Below are 22,117 nucleotides of genomic sequence, written 5' to 3'. Positions count from 1 at the left end.
ATACACTAGAAAATGGAAACAGAAAGAAGAATAAAATCATTACAAGCCCACTTCTAAAGCAAACCCGCCCGCACCATGGAGCGGTACAACACCTCACTCTCGTGCAGTTCGCTGTCGCTACTTTGGCCCTTTTCAGCGTCTACCGAGTTCATGTCTCGGAGGGGAACGGACTCGGGCGGCGGGCTCGGCGAGCGGTGGGGCGTGTCTTTTATGTAGGGCCGGATGGAGGGTAAGGTGCCGGCAATCGTGGTGAGGGTTGCTTCGGCGACGCTCCAGAGGAGGATGTATGCTCCGTGGTCTGGAGGCGAGAAGGGTTGGCGTTGTTAGCTATAAGCTCGGGAGAGGATTGGGGGTGAGTAGTCTTACAGGTGACGTCGCCGTCTTCAAGGTGAGCGTACTTGGATCGCTTGATTAAGGCAGCAAGGGCAGCGCTGAAGCGGAGTTTGAGTGTTAGTTGGAGAAAGTGAGAAAGAGTCAAGATTGCGCAGTGCTCTCCACTTACCATACGCCAAGCGCAATGGCGACAAAAGCTCCGATTCTCTCCTTTGGTTCAAGTGATAGCCGGACAGCAATGCTTGTCGCTATCAACACGAGGACTGTATTCAAAATAAGAGAGAAAACTGCTCCTCGTCAGCACCAGCAACCATTCAAATACCCAAAATATCAACTTACACGCCAACAACCTCGCCGCCGTAACAAAGCTCCCCAACGAAACGCAAGAATCCCCGCCCGTAGAGCAATACACCTTGTCCACAGGGATACTCGCCAGCACTATAGCAGCAGCCATGCCCAGCGCCGACAACGCCACAACAACATCGAGGATCTTGCGACGTCGCGACACGGAGGGGACGTTGGGCTGAAGGACGGCGACGACGAACAGCTTGCTCCAGAAGATGGAGAGGGTGACGAACATGTCGGCGAGGCGGGAGACGACGGCGATGGAGAGTAGGGTTTCGCGGGAGTGGGTGGAGGCGTGTTTGCCGTGGCCGAGGGAGATGGCGCGGGAGGAGAGGACGCAGGAGAGGAGGAGCATTGCCTAGGTGGGATTGTTTAGTTTCCTCCCTTTCTTTTCTTATCTCTTTCTTTTTCCGTCCATTGTTGAATATTGTTTGTTATTTCGAGGTGTATAATATCGCCAAGTGGATTTGATGTTCTTTGTAACACCGAGAGGTCAAGAGAGCAAGTAGAAGAAATGAATAAAATAAAAATAATAAAATCAACTTACACTCGAGACCAATGCCGCCCACGTAGCCCAAGATTGTTGGTTTCTCGCCGGTATCCTCGCATTCCTGTATTCCCTCACAGCAACGGCACCAATTGACATGGCTAACAAGTTCCAGATGAGAAAGTAGGTCCTCGGCCCCCGATCCTCACTCTCAAAGGACGCCATATCCCTCACGAGATGGAAGATCCTTAACGATCTTAGACTCTCCATCTTTTTCTTTTTTTGCATCAACCCTCTTCAGAAATCCGCAGAGAGACTGAGATTCGCCGCAGGCGAGGGAAGAGCGGGGTGAAAAGTCTAATAGAATTGAAGTTTTTGCGAGAAGTCAAAACAGATGTTTCTTCCCAGGCTCTAGAACCAGGGGTGTGTGCAGCAAGTATATTAAAATCTGGAGAGCATTTCGAACGTTTCTGTTTTCGATCCTGCGGGAACGAAAAGATCCAATTTTGGTGAAGGGGGGGTGTGCGTGGAAACTGTTGCGTCGCATCCCCGGAGCTTGTCCCGAACTATTCTTTGCCCTTCATCCTCGAGTTCATCTGTTCGTTGTTTAAAATTTGCCAATGCGCATCACACAGGAAACAGTACCACGGTCCCCCCCTTTCGAACCATTGATCTCTTCTTGCGGCGAGAGTTCCCACACCCAGTTCATGGCGCCACACCTGTTGGCGGCGGCGCTCAGACGGTGTCGCAGGGCGGAAAAGGGTGAAGGTTGGGTGCGACGTCAATGGAGGGAGAGAAGATTGGGGAAGCTACTCATCCATCGGCTCAGGCAGGGATTTCGTGGCGCCCTGCTCGGTCCCTACGCCAGACAAAAGGACTATTGGTTCGGGGACGGGACGGGGAAGGCCAGATTTCCGTTGGCAGAGTCGATTCTTTTATGACAATGCTACACTGCACTGGACTTTCGTGCATTCCTGCGTTATTAGCCGAAGGTAACTCTCTTCCTGCGAACTGGGAGAAAGGGAAGGTCGAAGTTAGGTTTATCGGAGCGATTCCGATTCCCTCACTCCCCCTGCACCCTTCAGCGCCTGGTCCCATTAAATGATTTACACGTATTTATTTCTTGATGGTAGTCCCCATATGTTAATGAGGAACGCATTTTCAACATTATTCGGCACCTTTGTAGGAAGGAATATGGATCTCTTGAGATTGACAGCTTGGTCCCGTCCTTGGACAAAGTCTTCGACCCCCATCAGCTAATGGAGATGGGGCATCATTGATTCTGGATGCCATTGCGCTCGGAGCTCGCTGCGAGTGGGCTAGTGGTGTTGTCCTCACAGGGCGGCAAGCCTGGAGTGGCTGTACGATTCCCCTTCCGGCTTAGACCTAGAGCCTGTCCTATGAAGCATCCAACTACGAAGGAAACTAGTGATGGGTCTGTGTGTCGCTCGTTCATCTCCCAGCGCCCAGCGCGGTATTATTCACACTGCCTGCAGTGTTGGAATATGGTTCGAATTAAGCTTGAATTATGGTTGAGTGTTCGTCTTGAAGCGGATTAGTGCGTAGAGATGCTACATCTCAGCTTCTCGTGCGAGCCCAGAAAATGACGGGAACAGTCTTTTGATTCCGCGCACTTCTTGGGATCTCTTTCCCGTTTGTATTAATTGGTAGGATTGGAAGCATACGAAGTTCGTTCATTGCCCCGGAGAAGAAATCGAACTCGGAGAACGAAGAAATTAAGGTGCTAGCGGACGGAGCAGTAGTTTGGCGTTGACAGGCTCAATCCCTGTTCATTAAAACGTTTTGTCTTCGGAAATCCAGGGATTCGCACTCTCGGAAACCGGGGAAAGATTGTCCACTCGTCTGATGAAGGGACGGATCAATTTTGGGGTCTCTCTTAATGAATGTGGCAATCGCGTGTCTCGATGGAACCTCAATGTTGCGCAATGTGGGGAACGAACTGGCGGAGAGGATTACAGAGGTCTTATTCGCCTGGCACCGCAGAGAATGGATGAGGCTCAGGGGAACCATCATCAATGGTCGGTTACAAAGAGTAAGGTTCTTATGGTTGCATTACGACGACACTTTTGGCGTCTCCGAAATGTTTTCCTCGTGAGACCAGAGCAGGGATCACAAGCTTGAGTTTACGAAGTAAACTTATATGGTTGATTCATGATCACAGTTGCCCAGGCTCAGCGAGCTCACTGATACGCGCCTGGCTAGAACAGAAGAGGCACGTGCTGTTCCCGTCTTCTTTTCCAAGTCTGGAGACATATTCACTTCAAGCGATAGGTTCGTGTATGCCCACGATGTATCAGCAAAACGTCCAGAGCCAGATACATCGACGATCATACTCTCGGAGAGGAACTCGAGCTTCTCACTAAACACCTTACAGCTTTCGGTGTCTTACGAGTCGATAATATGCCGTTCTGCGCGGAGGCGAAGAAGGTGGGGAGTTTAAAGAGAGTGCAGCAAAATCGGTTGGAGGATAGAGTAAATGGGAAACTTCCCATGTCCCTCTTCTCGCGAGTTATTCGGGGCTGTTGATCCTGGGCACTCCGTTCAACGATCTTGCTCCAAGAGTTTGCAGAATCTCCCGTGCCATCATATGCGACGCCCTCAATAGCAGAACAACAGCAGGGCCGTAATCCTCTCAAAGGGGCGGATTCGGGATCGGCCAAGGCTTTCGCCGTGTTGTCTTCTCCCTGCCCAGTGCCTGATATTGGCGTCTTCTCGATTCGGCATCAATATTCGATGGTTGACGCCAGCTGAAGAGTAGGGCCCCTGGAGGAATAGTGTCTACAGCCTGCCGGGGCGCTCTGAGTTTGACACGTACGCGCGGAAAATTGAGGAGGGCCATGTGTTTCGAACAACTTCGCTTTCGTCGCTTGCTTTGTAAAAACACTTGTGAAAGCCAGCAGTCTGAGGAGGCTCTGCCAAAATGCAAAACCCGTGCCCACAACCGTTCGGGCGATGCGGACCAGCCTCGCAAGGAAAGGAGCCTGGATATCCATATAAATTAATAACTCCCGGTGTTGACTGGGCGACAAGATCGTGAGAGCCGCGCAAGCTTTATAGAGTGGCGTTGCCCACTTGCGCGTGAGTCAGTTCCTACTGGGTGAGTGTATCGATTCTTCCGGCCGCCTGTTGAGAAGGCTATCTGAGAAGGATCACGTCCTGGGATGGAAATAGATGTGCAATCGGCATCGAACTCGAAGTGACCGGTGCCTTACCGAAATTGGGCTGTTATTACAAACAACCTTAAACAAGTGAAGGACAAGAACAGGGCCACGGAAGCCTCGACTTCGAGGACACCGTCAAGGTATCTCTTGATGCTTTGATGTTAGTTCGTATTCAGAAGATCGTGGACGACATTCGAGGCCGTCTAGGCTTCCAAATTAATTTGCTTACTGCCCGCAAGGCACATTCACACACCTCCCAGACTTAGCGAGGCTCGGCATCAATCGTACTTGCCTTTTTCAGCAACCGATGCGACTGCCAGCTGCGATCAATTTGTGCCAGCCGATTGATGAGGCTCGCTTCCGAGAATAGAAGATCTGTCCATGTTAATTATTACTTCGCTCAGATGAAGGAGTCGCATTCCACACGAAAACAAATTGCCTGGCATGGATTACTAATTGGTTCCCTCTCGTCCTTTGTGGAGGCTGAAATCCTGCTTCGTATTATTAGTTGATATGTCAATATGAGCCCAGTCTGGATGACAAGCGGACCGGCAGCGGATATGCAGGAGGGTGGTGGTTGCCGTGGTGAATCCACTCACACCTCACACATCGATCAATCAAGTTGAACGAGACTGACAGTTCAGTCCGGTCCTCGAAGATCATTGATGGAACAGCGGGGTTGGACCCCTCGGTTCGGGGCGCAGGGCAGAAGATGGCCAAAAGCGGCGAAAGCTGGGCACGACGAAGGAATCGGTCGCACTGAAGTGTTTCAGTGAGTGCCCGCAATTGATTCTCTTCAGGGCCCAGCACCGTCCACCATTGGATCACAGGCGGGGGCGGAGCGCTTGCCCGCAACCACACCGCATGAATCACTAGTGAACTAGGGTCCAGTCCCGATCCCTGTGAATAAAATTGGTGGAGGGTGTTGCCATTCGTTTCTTGTCCTGTTTCCCACAGTGCTCTCCAAATGCCTGTCCTTGGTAAGCTTAGCCCATCAAAATATGATGTTCACACCCGATCCTCATGCCACAGGCGAGCGAATCGTTCGGTTTGGTCACAAGTCGTCCTGGTCCTCCTCGCCTCACTGCCATTGCCATGTAAGAAAAAGGTGGGAAGTCGACTCCAAATCCCGGCAGAGCGGTACGGCCAATACGAGCACTGAGAATAGCAACTTCGCGGTCTCTGTGTGACTGGATAACCGGGCGGGTAGCCTCCCCGCCAGACCATACTGCTCCCAGATCATTGGTTTTGGGGGGAATCGTGACCCTTGTTTGTGTACACACGCACACACACTCTCACACACACACTTCTTCCACGTACACTTTGGTAGTGGCTTTGCGCCTTCTTCTAGAGAAAACAAAGGAGGAAATAAAAGTGCCGAATCAAATCGATTCATTCTCGAGATTTTGAAGGACACGTCAACAGAAGTCGCCGAGGAGTCGTGACATTTTCTCATCAGGCGTGTGTTTGCCCTGGCTGTTATTCCCCCGTCGAGGAAGTTTCTCGACAGACTCGCCGTCCACATGATTTACTGGACTAGAGCACTTTGATGCTTCGTCGCACAAGTGTCCCTTGAAATGCCCCCTGCTTCGTAAGACTTGGGATGCGAGATGATGGAAGCCTAACTTGAAAATTCGTCTGCCAATCGAGAAGTCTCCAGAATCGCCGGTGATCATGTTCGCCTGCCAATTATATGCCAATTATACGGCTTGCAGAGCCGCCCACGACGAGCCTTAGACTTGTGTTTTGGATCAAATCGATCCTCGTCGCGCGCACAAGTGGGCGCGAAATTTCGACATCACTTTGCGACCGGTATTTGGTCTCGCTTGGGTGGTTATTCTTCCAAGAGCCGCAGGTTAGGACTCACCTGGGTGGGCAGGCTGGGCTGACTCGCGTCGTCCTAGGTCCAAGGGCACTGCCCCCTGCAGCATAATATAAACCCCGTCTTTCCACCCCGGAATCCTGCTGCATTGTTGTAATGAGTTGTCACCCTGCAAGCTAAATTAGTTCTTTTCTCTCCCGCATCTACGCATCCTTCTAAATAAGCGTTGAGAGCTCCAGCTCTTCAAGCCTAGTACAACCATCTTTACATCAGACCCGGACTTATCTTTATTTTACTCGGGCCCTTACCTGTTTATAAGTCGAGACGAATGATGCCCCCACCGAATAACTCCCTGCCTCTTCTAATATGGTAGGTTTCTTCTTATATCTGTGCTTTCCAGGTTTATGATCGCCGAAGCTACCCCCCTTGGTTTCCCCTCACTCCCCGCTTCGTGATCGCGTCTTGCAGCCCCCAATACTAGACTTCCTTCTGCCTTCTCCAAAATCTTGAGCCAGTCTTCGATCTTCAAGTGGACAAGCTGGCAGTGCAGCCTTTTTAACCTTTTATTATATTTTTGTATCTCCACCACTCCGGTCTCTCTAACATGGCATCCTAGGCGTCTCTAAACCCGAAACTCATCAAGCGATTCGAGACCACCGCGGTCTATACCCATCCGAGCGCCACCGCTGACATCGTATTCGTTCACGGTCTCAACGGCAGCCCTGACCATACCTGGACCGCCAAAAACAATGTGTTCTGGCCGCTCCAGCTCCTTGTGCCTTCGCTTATTCACACCCCCGCCAATGTAATCGTGTACGGATACAATGCAGATGTCGCGTCGTGGACCAAGGATAGCTCCCCGTCCGAGAACTTTATCTACCAACATGCCCAAGACCTCGTCACTTCTCTCACAACCCATCGGCGAGATGCCGGTACAGCTAGGAATCCCATCATTTGGGTCTGCCACAGCCTTGGCGGGATCCTGTTGAAGAGAGCCCTTTTATATTCCAATGATCTCAGGGACCCGGACCTTGAGATCCAGCGCTCCATCTACATCTCTACCTACGGAATAATCTTCCTGGGTACACCGCATACCGGCTCCAGCTTGGCCCCGTGGGCCCGCGTCCTACAGGCTATGTCTGGGGCCTTACCGAAGAAGTTTCTCGACTCGGAACCCGTCCTTCTCAAAACGCTGAAGAAAGACAATGTCGTGCTGCAGGAGATTAACAATCACTTCCTCGACATCTACCAGCGTTTCAAGATTCATATGGTGCGCGAAAACAAGAAGACTGACCTCAAATATACAGTGTAAGTCTCCCGTCTCATACTTATACCTACATTATGTCTCCGTGTCCCAGCACACTTGTAATCTCCGCCAACAGACATTGCACTAACTGTATTTCTAGAGACTACGTCGTCGATTCTCAGTCGGCAGGACCTCAGCTACCTGGGGTGACTTATTACAGCATCGAGGCCACTCACTCGACCATGTGCAAGTTTGAAACCGCCGACTCGCCTGGCTACTCTAATGTGTCCAGCGCCATCCGACAGTGGGTTCAAGAAGCGCCGGACTCCATCCACACAAGGTGGACGCTCGAGGACGAAGAGAAGAATACGCGAGCCATCAGCGCGCTTAACCAGATGGCAAAGCAATTAGTATGTTACTCGCCGATCCCGTATCTTTATGTGTATCGTGCTAATCTATGATAGGGAACCGCTTCCCCTGCGCCTACTCCTGGTATGCCACACATGGCCCAGCTCGACTCGAATCCCTTTTTATCTACTAACATCAATTCAGCTATCGGCTTCCAACCTCCATCTCCTCCATCTCCAAAGGATACACTTGTAGCTCAAGAGACTCTGGTACCTGTTACTCCAGAGCCATTAGCGACCGCACCCAGCGAAATACCTTCCGAAGTCTCCAAGGGCAAACAGCCAGCGCCGCTCCTCATGTATCCGTATCAATTCAAGCCCAATGCACACTTCAAGGGCAGGGAGCAGGAACTTGCGCAGCTTCACTCTTACCTGAGAAATAAGAACCGAAGGGGTCTGGGCACGTCGGCCGTCCTTCTCCAGAGCCTTCCCGGTGGTGGCAAAACCCACCTGGCCCGCCAGTATATCCAATTGTACGGTACTAGCTACAAGGGTGGGGTCTTCTGGATCCGCGCGAGGTCCGAACAGGAGATGGAAGACGCATTCTGGAAGATTGCCAAAACCAAGATCATTGAGGACGCCGCCGATGAGCCATGGAAACAAAACCTTCTCGATCCGAAGCGCATGGTGAAAACCGTGCGGAACTGGTTTGAAAGTTTTGAGGATTGGCTCATCGTATTCGACGGCATTCACTTTGATAGCCATCGTGAAGCAGCGTTTATTCCTCATGCCAAGAACACCAGTCTGCTCTATACCTCGACGAATAGGGCTGCCATCGGAGACTACAAATTCGACAACCCCATCCTGATGGAGCTAGGGCCTCTCAGCAAAGAGCAGGCAAAGGAACTACTTCTCGAGGAAATGGGAAAACAACCGCCTTTCTCCAAGTACGACCTTTCCGACGCCGAAGAGGCGGTAGAACTTATGGATCGACTTCCGCTTATGATCCACGTGGCCGGACAGCACCTCAAGATAACGCGAGAACCCCTGCGCAAGTATACGCGCGCGTTCAATCATGCGCGTGAGGCGGGCACACTTGATGCGTACGAGAACGTAAAGCAGGACCTCGAGCGGCGTGGTGCGATCGAGGCTCTTAACCTCATGTATATTCTGTCATTCTTTGCTCCGAACATCCCGGTTGAGATGCTGGCGCTCGGTAAGTGTTTCAATCCCCTCTCTCTTCTCTACTCCTGCGTCTTTCCCTCTTTTACTAACAGTGAATGCAGGTCTGGGCGCTCTAGACAAGCGCACACCAGTCAAGGCTGCCGATGCCTCCAACCGACGAAGTCTCAACTACACTCTCAGTATTCTGATCAAGTACGCGCTCATCGGACGAAATGAAGAGGATGACAGCTCTTCGACGTCATCACCAAGCAAGAGGCGTCATCGTGGCATGGCTACCGATCATTCAGACACGCTTCGGCTTCACAGCATCATCCAGCGCTTCTTCCGGACGAAGATGGGCGCGCCAAAGGAGGTTGCGTTTTGGCTCGAGCGCGCAGTCGCCGTATTTTGCCGTTCTTTCGACGTTGCCGACTCGCGCATAAGGCGAACCCCTGCCGTCGGCCTTCCCGAGGACTACAGAAGATATTCTATCCAGGGACAGCAAATCCTCGCTCATGTCGACAGGCACACGAAGAAGCACGCGGCCCTTGTATCCTGCAGAGTCTCGGTCATAGACCGGCTAGACATGGTGGAACAGTCCATCGCGAATCTCACAAGGGCAGTTTCGAGCGACCTCAAGAGCCGGCGCACCGACAGAAGGTCCGTATTCGAGATGTCCTCGAGCAGCTGCTCTGATTCGGACTCCTCGCGCACGTCCGAGCGGTATACACCTGACCGTGAGGAGGATGAAGGGAAAGGGTGGATGATTCATGAGGAAATGGCGGTGCTTGAATCGCCCGCACCGTACGACGACTTGGGTCATCATCCTTGGGACGAGTTTCCTTATCCACAAGTCAACATGATGCCTATGCCACCTCTACCGGAAGACATGGATTTGTCCGACACAGAATACATCGGAACTCCTCGTCCACGGCCACAGACAACATTCAAGAGCAAAACCAAGGAAGACCTTGTCAATCACAGGACGGTCAAGAAGATGGAGGAGCGCCGTTATCACGACCGAAAAGGGTCGATGCGGTATGTGAAGGGAGGACCATATTCTGACGTCCGCGTCAGCGTCAACGTTGATCACGAGCCCCCCAAAGCCAGGATGTTCAACTCCATGCCCTCGGACCTTACGGAAGACGAGGTGGAGGCTGCAAAGGCGGAGCGGGCAAAGAACAGTAAGGCGAAATCACAACTTCTCCGAATCTCCTCGAGCCAGTCGTTGGGACGTGGCAAGGAAAAGTCGAAAACATTACCGAATGGAGGGAATAAATCAGCGTCACCCTTCCTCCAGTTCTTTGCCAAGGCATTGAGAAAGAGTCCGGTTGCTCAGAGTGATGTAACCTGGTCTCCATCGGCTAGTACCGTGCGGGTCGGAGAGCACGATACTCCTCGCCCGGAGAGGATGACACCGTCAACGCAGTTCAGCCCCGACCCCAACATCCAGTCGCCGTCGCATGGCGGAAGCCCACCCATTCGCACTCCAAGTCAAGATAGTTGGGCATATCACCACGACCGCATGTCAAAATCAGAGCTAGTGCAAGGAACGACATCGCCACCGTCGAGCAACCAACCGAGCAAGACGGGCCGGAAGCGAGGCGACTCGGCACCGCCTGTCTGGCAGGTCCACACGAATGAGTACTTGGACGATGAGGACCTCCGAGCCGGGCTACCAGTTGACATTGGAGCGAACCCACACGCAGGTGACGTGACTGTGTGGAATGTTAATCTTCGGCCGACGGGCTACTCATCCCAGCCAATGTCGAGACAGACCAGCGACAATCCCAATACGGGGTCGAGGCAAGGTGCTACGGCACAGTCTCTCGGTTCTTCCTTCCCGCCTGCGGTTTTAAGGGCGATTCCACTCAGTGACCGACCACCGTCCCATATTGAAACGGAACCTTCGCCGAGGCTCGTGACGCTAGCGGACGCGGGGCCGTCGAAGAACTGGGAGGAGCGCCACGCGATTCGCGGGCGCGCGAGGTTCAGCAGTAGCATCCCCGCGTCTCGCTTGAGTCACATGTCGCCGAGCCGGATCTCCAACGCGACAGGGTCCAGGCCCGTCAGCAGGGGTGAAGACGAGGGGCCTGGGTCTGGGGGGATTTTGACTGGGAACGGGAGCTTCGTGTCGTTTGGGAATAATGCGACCGAGGCCCAGAGCCAAGGACCGCTGGTGGAGCATGACGAAGAGGAAGGCTCCAGGACGCAGACCAGGCAGACGCAGCAGGATAGGGATCAAGCTCTTCTGGGTGTGGGGTTAGGGATCATCGAAGGGTAGGCGTCTTGCAGGATTCATTGTTTGCATGACCCATGCGTCTTTTTTTGCTTGTCCTTTTCTTTTTTTTTTTTCTGTTTAGGCATTTTCATTGGATTTTGGGAGTGATTTTAATTGGTATTTTTTGGGAACATGCAGCTTCGGATATCATGGAGATACCCTCTAACCCTCACATATACATTTATCGATAGACATAGAAGGGCCTCGGAGTATATCTTCATTTCAATACATGCTTTCAATTTTCAAGGAACAGGCTCTTTCCTCCCTTTCCCTTTCCTTCTTTTTAGAACCCCTTTCCCTATTTCATTGTTGCAAAGCAATCCCACTTCTCTTGCGCATGCTCACACCATTGACCAAAGTTTGTAGAGCCACGCAGCCGCGGCCGCCAAACACTCCCCATGACACTCAAGCAAGGCACAAACGTGTTCCTTCTCGAAAAAGAAACTGGGAAAGTCCCTAGGAGGTGAACGACCCAAACAGGAAGACAGCCATTGGACATTTACAGGAGGATCGAGCCCCGATGGGCTTGAACCAACAGCTGAGATTAAGAGTCTCGCGCCTCCCTCTCTTCAGATTTGGGGGGGGAGGTTTGGGTATATGAGTAAATTGGCTTCTGATGAAGGATTAATTGGTTCTTGCCTCCCCTGGAAATCATCCCCTTCCTCACATATTCTTCCCGACGACACATGCTTGAGGGGCCTATTGAATCTGCAGGTCCTATTCGGAAGTAGGCACACGCTGCGATTGAAGTGAATCAGCTGTTTGGCAATTCTGATTGTTTGTGAATAGGCCATCTGGTGATTCTGTTCGGCATGTGGCTGGGATCAGCGCGGCCGGGAGGGTCTATATAAAGGACCCAACCCTCTCCCCATCCCCATCCTCATACCTAAACCTTTTCTCTCCCAACTCATCCAGACCCCAGATCGTGGTTGACTCTCGCCATGGACATAGGCTCCATTCCTCAATCTTTTATATATTCATAATGACCTACCAGACGATCCTCAACTTCAACGTCATACTCTTCCCCCACACCCTTGGGTTGACGAGTAGCCTCTCCCACATTTCACCCTCCAGCTACATTTATAGCTATCTCGGCAGACATCACGCTTTTGTTGGTAAGCCTGCCACATGGGCCAATCAGCCCTTCTACGAATGATGAAGCGAGTTACGCCTTCAATGAACGGACTATGTTGGTGACGATTCGAAGCCAACGATACTGTTGCAAAACCTCTGGAAAGAGATGGACCTTGTCTTCTAGATGGTCAGAAACGATGGCTCAAGCTATCGCAATCCGACACAATCGGTGCGTTTCTGCACTCGAACTAAGAAGCTCCTCCACCAGTCATCGGTGGAGGTCCAGAAAGGCGTTCAGGCTTGTCTTCAGAACGTCGCTCTCGGCAAGGACCTTTGCCTTCGCGAAACTGAAGGCGGATGCACCGTACCGCTAGCCAAAGTCTCGTGCCTCACGTTGTCCTAAAAATCACGGTATATACTGCATTTGGCACGTCCTATATACATGAGGATGACTATGGAGTGCGCAGGTTCTGCCTTCACGGTGGCTGAAGTAGACCTCCATATTCACGAAGGAGCGCCTGGTCCTTGTCTGCGTCGGCTTTCGCAGCATCGGAAAAGACGCACTTAAGTCTTTGCACGCAATTTAATCGACGAATCATACTTGGTAAGGAAAAGGAGAGTAGGATCGTCGAGCCCTGTCTTCTGCGCCAGACCTTCACAGCTATATATACACCCTGTGGACACAACACTCATACGATGACCTACAATGCCTTCTGCCACCCCGTCCTTGACGTTTGCGGTACGTCAATGCGCCGTCAAGTGATGATGTTTCCAGCCATTGGGTTCGGGTGATGGCGAAGCGCTTCCAAAGTGTTGTGCATCCTTTTTTGAAGCAAGCCAAGGACTTCTAAGATTCCGATGGATGAGACGAACCGTCCGCCGGTCAAGCGGAATTATGACCGTCTTGAGTATATACTTTTGGGCCCGTTCAACAAAGGGACCTGGACCAATGTCTTGAAATTCAGTTGGCCCGAGGCTGTTTAGATCTTCATTGATTCTAGGATCAGCAGGCCCAACCGTGGTATCCCTTCGTCACATCCCATTGGCGGGGGCTGCGGCAAACTCGCACGAAAGAAGGCCGACATTGTGGGTGTCTATTACCTACTACCCTTCAACCGTCCATCCGTGGGCGCCCCTCCTGCGGCTTGCTCACAGATCGGGTCCATTTCATCGTTTGCATTTCATTCCTCTTTAGTGATCGCCGAAACATGGAATGGGTCCACCGTCGTGTCCCGGTTGGCCCACCCTAGAACAGATTTCATTCAAGCCCGTGCTGTCTAGCCATATGATGGAATACCACAAAGAGCGAGAGTTTCTGTATTAAAGTGCGAGGAGCTTATGCCTTGCACTACGTTAAGTAAGTCACGGCAAGAAACGATCTCCTGTTTTCGCTAGGACTGCCCTTTATTGTGCCACACCTAGTCCTAGCCCATTCATCTCACGATCAGTAGGCGGTTTGTCGCCGCTGCCGTTTCTCTAAACGGCGACCACGTCAACGCCTCAGGCTGGCCTACAGCCTCTCAGCCAGCGGGGCCGGTTCGGAGTCGCCAACACGAATCCAGACAGGCGGGACGATTTCGTCGGTAAATTCGCCTGGTTCCTCGCACCCTTCATGCTCCGGTGCCCAACCGACGGGACGTTTGGCAGGCAGCCCGTCGATAGAATACCACTTTCGACTCGCTCCACCATCATTCACTGCGCTACCTTCAAATGCGTCCCGAGCGACATCGGCGAGATGGTGAACGATTTCAAGGACAAGGTTCAGCTCCAGACCAACAACGAAGCTGTCATGGCGAGAAGTCCCGCCGGCCTGCGTTCTCTGCCGTGCTCCTATTCGCACACCTTCCCCTACTCCTCACTGACGCCGACGCGAAGTTGCTTCGCCAACAATTCCTCACCATATTCGAGTCCGACAGCATTCGCGCCGAGCCCAGATCGGGTTCGCTCCTCCCTGGAGGCCAAAGAATCTCCTTCGGTGGCCTCACTCAAAGGCCCTCAGTACTACCAGGCGAACGAAGTACTCCGCAATATTCCCCAGACGCGTTGAACAGACGAGCCACGGCGATCGTCATCCTGTCGTGGGCAGTGGGAAGCTTTATGGCCCGGGACGTAGGTGCTGGTGAATATTCACGCCCTTCGGCTTGGCCCTCGTCCTGTTCTTTTTGCTATGTAGTCCTCATCTTGGAGACTAGCAGGAGAAGAACAGCAATACCCATGGCTGTTTTTATTGGCAGTACATGGCTCAGACGCTCTGCGCGTCTGCACTTTTGCCCGAGACATTTTGATCCCAACCTCTACCTAGGGACACGAGAACCATGGGGTGGATGGCAACGTGCCTTTGCACGGCGTTGTCATGCAGGAGAAAGAAAACCCCTTGGCGCAAGAGCCGAAACAAACTCCGATGGAAAACGTGACCTAACCATTGGACAACTCGACAAGGACCCTCGGCTGCTCTTTAGGTAACTACACAATAGCCCTGTTCCGTTGTTGTCGGCCTGCGAGCTCGGGGTCCAACAGACTTCTGTATATCTTGATCATAAGGGATGTGGTCTTACATATGGACCATAAGGGATGTGGTCTTACATATGGACCATGTCTCACACTTTGATTCCTTGCCTGGTTCACCAGGTGTTGGACAAAGCAGTGAAGCTGCGTTTCTGGTATCCGCGGGGCATGTCAGAAACAAGATGCCGAATGGATTCATTTCTCGAGGTCTGGCTTTCCGCGGGTGTATGACCGAGGATGACCGGTGGTTTGACCCTCCATTACACGAAAATGTCTTGCGGGCGATAGGTGTACCCCATTGCATTTCTTTTTGCCTCGAGAGACGCGGTGCGTTTGTCTCCTCCCGTGGGATGAAGACAAATAGCCAGCATACGGCGGGGCCAGATATACAGTCCCTGCATGGTAACGAATGCTTAAGACGGCGTATATAACTTAGCTCGCCGTCTCCTTCTATACTCCGGTCGGGATCGCCTATATCCTTTGGGGTGTCTTAGCCCCCCCAGGAAGCCCTGGTCCTACACTAGCCGGATGAGTGCCTAGCTGTCCTCCAGATCAGTGGCTGGCAGCTTGAGGCCTTCTACTGTAGCGACCTATAATATGCCGCCCTTGCCCTGCCCGGCTGGAATATCCTTGTCATATAAGGTGCTATCAACGCCCAGCAGGTGTTCTCCTACTGGCCCAACTATATCAACACCCTACTTATCCAGTCAAGGGGTATCGACATCCATCCGGCCTGTGCCGAGTGCTAGAGGCTATGCCACCGGACCAAACAGGCATGTGATGGAAAATGCCGTTCTAGAGATGAGCGAAGTTCGTCATGGCCGACATATATAACTTACCAAACTTCGCGCTGGAAGCAATATCGTTGCCCTGGCGAATATATGCTGCTCCGATCCAGCCCGAAGAGCCCGATCGTAGCGGACCGTCGTGAAGTTCCGGCGGGGAGGCGCCGTGTATAAGTGAAAGCCATTGCTGGGATCACATTACCGCAGACTATATACTGACAGAAAGGATTGTCAATAGGACGGAGCCGCATGCCGTGCAAGAAATAGCTCACCAAGAGACAGCCTTGAACGTCCCAATCTCCCTTCGGCCCGTGGTTACAAGATCGACCTACACCTCTCGTGTATTCTCTAATGGCGAGTTGGGTCGCCAATAAGACGCCCAGACTGTAGACTGGGCAGCTCGTCCGCTTCCACAGCGACCCGGCAGTCCCTGATGAGCCAGTTACTGGGATCGTCTCGTCGTGGAGCTTCTCAACTGCAGGGACGAAAATGATGGAACAAGCCATCGGCCGTGCGACTAGAATCAACCAATATATTCCAATATTACAGGCCATTATCGGGCTTCGAGGACCCCCTGACTATGCAATTATCGGGAAATTTTCAGCGAATGCCCGCCTGGGTCAATATAAGTTCAGCGCCGACCGTGGAGGCAGGCCGTTCATCCACAACATGACTGTAGCAGGATTATATCTCTCCAAGTGGGAGAGAGGCAACCGCCGTGATCTGCTTACACCCTCCTGGACTCGTGCGTATATATTACAAGTGTGGAAGCGTCTTCTACAACGGGGGCGAGGAAATGCAGACTGCGTGCGGCATGTGGAGCTGTTTACTCGGCCGTAGGCGTCCCGCCTCATCCAGGTCCGGCACCCCAGATATCGTCGTCTCCCCCTTTTCCATCTGACTGCAAATCCAACCAGCCCTCAGCAAATAAGACGTTGGCAACGATATTTACTAGCTCGCTGTTCGCCGCCCTGTCTTCTCCCAATCATCCCGATTACAGGGGTCATCGCCGGTTTCTCTCCTAATGGCCAGGCCATATCTCTATCAAGTCAAGGCTTAGATACCGGGATAGGGGCCTGTTATAGTCTCGATTTAGGTGCTTGTTTATAAATATATGATGAACTAAGGATCATCGCGGAAGTCAAACAGTCTCATCCCGGGGTTTAACACCCACGGGATTCCGCACCCCCTAAGTATCGAGATAACGCTGCCAAACCCAAGGCATCTCCTCGAGCGGACGACTCACGCGGAAAGGACGCTGTTCAGAACTGTAATATCTGTACTAAATATTTCTGAAGTCGATTAGAGTGCCAAGGCACGCCCAAGCTCGCAGCCGGTCGCAACATCCTTTTCAATCCACTTTCGGTTTTCTCGAGTTTTCTTATCCTTGATGATTGGTGAGGCAACGATGCGCGAATGGCCGCTACAGAGTGTCCGAGGATTAACTTACTGTTTCTTTGGCGCTGCTGTTATATATCCCCTATATCCTCGCATCTCCTCATCCTACGAGAATTAACGTGGCCTACTGGATGGGAGTGGACTCGAGGTGGGATGTCAAGTAGGAGACAACCATCGACCAGAGTCACCTCAGCTCTTTCCCCGTGGCCGACTTTTCTTTTTATATATGGCTTTTTTACTGGTATACCTGCGAATTCGTCGATCGAAGAAAGCTTGTGGAACAGAACTACCCGCGAATTACTTCATCTTCTGCCATCGTGAATCGTCACGAAAGGGGATACTTCCCTTGGTATAAGGCGTCCATATATAACCCTGGAGACGTGGGGATGATACCACGCCCACAGACTCGCCAACCAATATACAGATGTATATTTTATATTTTGCCAACAAGCCTTAGGCCATGAACCTTGGCGCTTCAGCATTGCCTCTTCCAAAGGATCAGTTTCAGTTTCGAAGTGGCCATAAATAATTTAATTCTTGTGCCCCGGTTTCTTCCCGGGTTCGAAGCCTAAGACAGGATTATCCCTTGGAAGACCGTTGATTAACTGATCCCCAGCATCAGACAAGTGTGGACTTCGATTGATGTTCGGGGAGGTCGTTAGGTGGTGACCCATTTCGAAGCCGGCCGCATGTCTTAGTGCCCGACCGGCTTCGCCTGCCCGCTGATATACACACTGCGGGTTCTTCTGCTCGGACACTGCTTCATACTTGCAGGTAATTTTGGTGGATCCAGCTCGAGTTCTCGAAGAACAGCGCAGGCTCGCATAACGTATACGTTTGTATATGTCTCCGGATGCCTTAAAACGTTTTCCCCCACTCAGCAGTTACGAGAACAAGCGGGAAGGCCTGGCAAGATTAATAGAACGATGCCCGGACACGCTCCCCGATGACTTTTTCGGCTAATTCGAAGGGTTGAGGCGTATGAATCAGGACCGCGCGAGATCTGGGAACGTGGAGGAAGAGACTAGGCTCCTGATTTATCATGCCCCCCCAAGGGAGTTCAGAGTCATCCAGCGAGATTTGGGAACTCTCATTACCCAGGCCCGAGTTTCTTATCTAGCCTCCGATTTTGAGGGTTGTTGTCCGAGTTAATAGAATGGGTCGTAAGGATGTGGTCGATGTAACGGGGACAGGCGGCTGTCTTGCGTGCCCTTCGAAGCGCGCGAGGTGCATGCACTCCCAATGCCAACATCGACCGGGCCTTTTTACGGGTGTGGAGCGTCGATCTATGGTTCTGCAATCACAAAAGACAAGCGGAAAATAGAAACAGACTCCTGAATCTGGGGGTGGTTTTCCTCCCTTTATATAGACCCGGACCGCGAACTTCTCGCAGCCCAATCCGATCTGGTATGTCCACCCGGAGTTCCTGACATGTCTACGGGTCGATCCTAACTAGTGATAGGGGCTTGCTCAGATGAAGTGGTTTTCCGCCCGCACCGGATGCTTAGCAGGAGACCTGCCAAAGGATGAGATGCATCATTGCGGTAGCGAGGTATTATTTTCGACCGCGGAATTCATGCCTTGAATCGAGGGTGGAGAGGCTCCAACGGGCAAGTGATATCCCGAGAGAAGGGAAAAGGGGCGGACAGGCAGGACTTTTCTCCACTAGGCGGGGTAAACTACATGCCCCCTTGCAAACGGTCCCCCAAGTCCATACGAGCGCCCCCACTCCAGAAGAGCTAGACCAACTACGACTCCGCCTCCTCAAAAGTAGGGTCCATACATTAGACGCCCTTCAGCCTGGCCCCAACCTCCCCACAGCATTGGAACAGAAGGTCATCTCCTCCAAACTATCACAACTGCCTCCGATGGACGAGGAGTCTCTCAGGCTTGTCATAGACGCCCTTCGAAGAAGAATCCCTCCCCCCATCACCCCGCCCACCGAGACGCCCTCCCGCCTATCCTCGCTTATAGATCAAGACATACTCCAAGAGTCCCTTCAACAGTCGAGTGCTATCACGGATGCAATCGAGGACGAACAGGAGAGGCAGAGGCCCATCCAATCAACACGGCAATCCTTCGTGCTAACGTCGGTCGTTTCAGAGCACCCTCCCCGCGAGGAAGATCTGCTAGAGGCTTGTGGTGCCCTAGGCCTGGACGACTGGACTAACCTGTCCATCAACCCCACAGACCCCACCCTAACCCTCATGCCGCACCAAGTACTCGATGCGTATTGGATGCTGCAGAAGGAGCGTTCCCCCCTACGTGGATCGCTTCTTGCTAATGAAGTGGGAACAGGCAAAACCGTGACCTACTTGTCCCTCATCCTAATGGCCAGCATAACTCAGAGAGAGGGGCCATACCTCCCCACCTTATTGATTCTCCCGAGCGCCTCGACGGACGGTGGTATTGCTAAGTCTTTGGTCGGCACGATCCATTCTGCGCCTTGAGGCTGATCTTGACCTTCTTTTGGGTCCGTCGGTTTCTTCAGGAAGCCACGCGCCATGACCTTCTGGTGTCAACGACGACACCGTCTGCGGAATAGTTAATCAAGTTATGATCGAATTCGCCTGTCAATTATTCGTCAATGCTCATGAAGCTTGTGCCGCCGGGCGCGCTGGCTCCCAGCACTCCGTGCCCCGGGCCTTGAAGATGGAGAAGTAAGCAATTCGAGGCTCCAAGGACATGGGAGACATAAATCCTCACTAAAACAGGATCTATACAACAATACCAATAGCACCCAAGTGGCAGGCCCTCCTTGCAGCACACTATGAGAGATGTTTCTGTCAATTTCTTGCTGGCCACGATAACGGAGTTCGAAACCCGCGTGAATGGGCGTAAAGTATATTCTGTGGATTGACGATGGTGAACGATGGCGACTGAAAGTTGAGGCTGTAAAACTCCACGGAACAGCTGGGCTTCGGCCAATCGGCAGTCACAGGCCGACGCAGCCCCTTCCCTCCGTTGCAAGCGGACAGAGAACACTGAACTCCTCTTTGTGTGCCTGCCTGACAAAACCGTTGTCCTCCCAGGCAGGGTGTACCGCTATGTACCATCGTCCCTGGGGAGCTCTCATTTCATGCGTGGTCGGGCATGTTGTTCTGTCGATGTCGCTCCCAAACTTCTCTCCTTGTGCGATTGAGCCGAAGTCCGCGGCTCGTTTTCAACGCTGCGATGGAACCGCCTCAGGCTCCAGGGAAATACCAGGCATACTTTACCGAGTCTGGAGCTCAGATATTCACAATCTATATATGAACTGGGAAAGCCCAAACCTCGCCGCGAAGATGGCGGCTTTGTCCGCTGCGCCGTCTACACTTAGGCGGTGATGAAGAGTATGGCGATGTAAGCCAGGTCAACACGGTTATTGCTGGGTGCTTCCACGAGAACAATAAGCCTCCCTCCTACAAACACTGCATAGCATATATCTAGATATATAGAGATCCATATATATCTAGATGCTCCCCCTTCCACTCCCCCCGCCCCCTTACGCAATGGCCAGCATCGACCCCGCCGCGACAGCCGATGTGCTCTCCAAGACGCTGTCCGAGATCACGGAGCATTCCCAAATATATATCCATCCCAACGCTTTTCCTTTCGCCACGGCGGCGATAAGACGAATCCTGTCTTTGCTTACCCAGGCATTGCTCGCCACCATGTCCCTGGCCGGTTCTAGCTGACGCGACGTTGAGAAGAAACATGAGAAATTTCAGCCGCCCGTTCCGCCCTCCGCCGCCCCAGCCGGACCCCTTGTTGACGATCGAGTAAGGACAATTTCCCTCTGTTCCTTCACGTGAAGCAGTCAGCTGACACGGTAACAAGCTTGGGTCCCTCGCCTCGGCCCACCCGCCCACCACAGACACCACTGGTGGCGCCCCCGACCCTCTCGCCATCACCAACGCCGCCCTGCCCCCCGGCCCGGCCTCTAGCCCTCCTACCGGCCCGAACCCGGTCCGTCGCGCCGCCGCCGCCAGACTACATCCTTCTTAGAAAGATGGTTGAAAGGTGGGGCAACCGTTGTTTCTCTCGCGGCTGTGGTTACAGGAGTGGTGTTTGCAGGTCTTTCTTATTCTAGAAGGAACTAATCAATATTATATTGAATGCGGGACGGGAAGTTCTTTCTTTTTTTAATATTCATTATTAAAATAAACGATCATTCGCGATGGGTATCAACCGAGAGCAGAAGTCAGTGAACGACGAGTATTCCTTCCTCCTCTTCACCCTAAAAGTGGTCGTAGTGCACGACGCAGAGCGATAACACACCCAAGCGCAGTCGCGACGATGATGGCGCCACGCCGAATCTTCGAAGGCGTAAGACCGACCACCACGACAGGCGCGAGATGTCCTAGAAGGACTTCGAAATCAGGAACATTGAAATTGCTAAGATCCGGCGTTGGATCCTCGGCTGCCGACCAGCGGGGATTTCGAGGCCGCCCCGTGGGCCCTGTCGCCCGATATACAAGGGTACTCTGGGGGTAGCATAATACCGTTAGATCCTGTCGCTGATCAGGGCATGGGGCTGCAGAAGCTGCTATCTGATATCTCTTACGATTGCACGGTCTCCTAACCCCGGCTCGAGCTCTTCTGCAGCACTTCTTGGGCTTGGCTGAGGCGCTTGCAGCACACCACACCTTACCACGCTGCACACTAACACATCCCCCATCTTTTTACCGTAGGCGTCGTAACCAAGACCGTGGAAAACCAACACTTATTAGAGGCTCAGTCCTCCCTCCGGCTATTGGCGATGATTGGAGTCTTCCTGGTTGTACGGAAGGGGTACTCGACATATCGCGAATTAGCCATGATCCGCCTAGCATTCCGGAACTGATACCGCCAGCGGCTGCTGTTCCTAGTCCGCCTGCAGTCCCTGCCCAGGCCGGAAATCCTTCACCGCCCGCCACCCCAATTCCGAGTGCCGTTTGCGAACCGGACCCACAAGCTGGTCGGCGAATATGATACCAAAGTCACCCATCTTGAAGCCTCTACACTCCGTTCTTTCTCCGTCTCTACTCTGCTACCGTTGGCTTTGTCTGGGTTCCGGCCAGATTTCTCCAGAATCAACGAGATCGTTTGCAGCTGGGCCCCGTTAGACTAAGATCCTCATCAGTCTTTTCCCATCTATCCCATTCTTCCCACAACAAGCACTCGGGC

At 52.6% G+C, this 22,117-nt stretch overlaps 3 protein-coding genes and 2 pseudogenes across 3 annotated transcripts; 4 read left to right on the top strand and 1 right to left on the bottom strand.

The window, feature by feature from the left end:
- Positions 1-53: 53 nt before the first annotated feature.
- On the bottom strand, positions 54-1,033 carry SAPIO_CDS4488 (uncharacterized protein; the record flags this gene model as incomplete). Its single annotated transcript, XM_016787020.1, has 4 exons — positions 54-298; positions 367-431; positions 503-596; positions 673-1,033. The coding sequence occupies 4 exons, from the start codon at positions 1,031-1,033 to the stop codon at positions 54-56; spliced, it is 765 nt and encodes a 254-aa protein (XP_016643365.1).
- Positions 1,034-6,535: 5,502 nt separating this feature from the next.
- On the top strand, positions 6,536-11,210 carry SAPIO_CDS4487 (uncharacterized protein; the record flags this gene model as incomplete). The annotated part of the gene is made up of 6 exons (XM_016787019.1): positions 6,536-6,538; positions 6,786-7,477; positions 7,576-7,825; positions 7,880-7,907; positions 7,968-8,978; positions 9,049-11,210. 6 exons carry the CDS (start codon positions 6,536-6,538, stop codon positions 11,208-11,210), a joined length of 4,146 nt encoding a protein of 1,381 aa, XP_016643364.1.
- A 2,683-nt stretch (positions 11,211-13,893) lies between these two features.
- Positions 13,894-14,328, top strand: SAPIO_CDS4486 (annotated as a pseudogene; the record flags this gene model as incomplete).
- Positions 14,329-18,837: 4,509 nt separating this feature from the next.
- SAPIO_CDS4485 lies at positions 18,838-19,419 on the top strand (annotated as a pseudogene; the record flags this gene model as incomplete).
- Positions 19,420-20,460: 1,041 nt separating this feature from the next.
- SAPIO_CDS4484 (uncharacterized protein) lies at positions 20,461-20,956 on the top strand (the record flags this gene model as incomplete). The annotated part of the gene is made up of 3 exons (XM_016787018.1): positions 20,461-20,635; positions 20,708-20,730; positions 20,789-20,956. 3 exons carry the CDS (start codon positions 20,461-20,463, stop codon positions 20,954-20,956), a joined length of 366 nt encoding a protein of 121 aa, XP_016643363.1.
- Positions 20,957-22,117: the final 1,161 nt, after the last annotated feature.

The sequence above is a fragment of the Scedosporium apiospermum genome (assembly GCF_000732125.1).
Source record: "Scedosporium apiospermum strain IHEM 14462 chromosome Unknown SEQ_SAPIO_0092, whole genome shotgun sequence".
Taxonomy (NCBI): domain Eukaryota; kingdom Fungi; phylum Ascomycota; class Sordariomycetes; order Microascales; family Microascaceae; genus Scedosporium; species Scedosporium apiospermum.
Note: the sequence above shows the minus strand (reverse complement) of the source record. Positions and strands in the feature narration are given on the sequence as shown.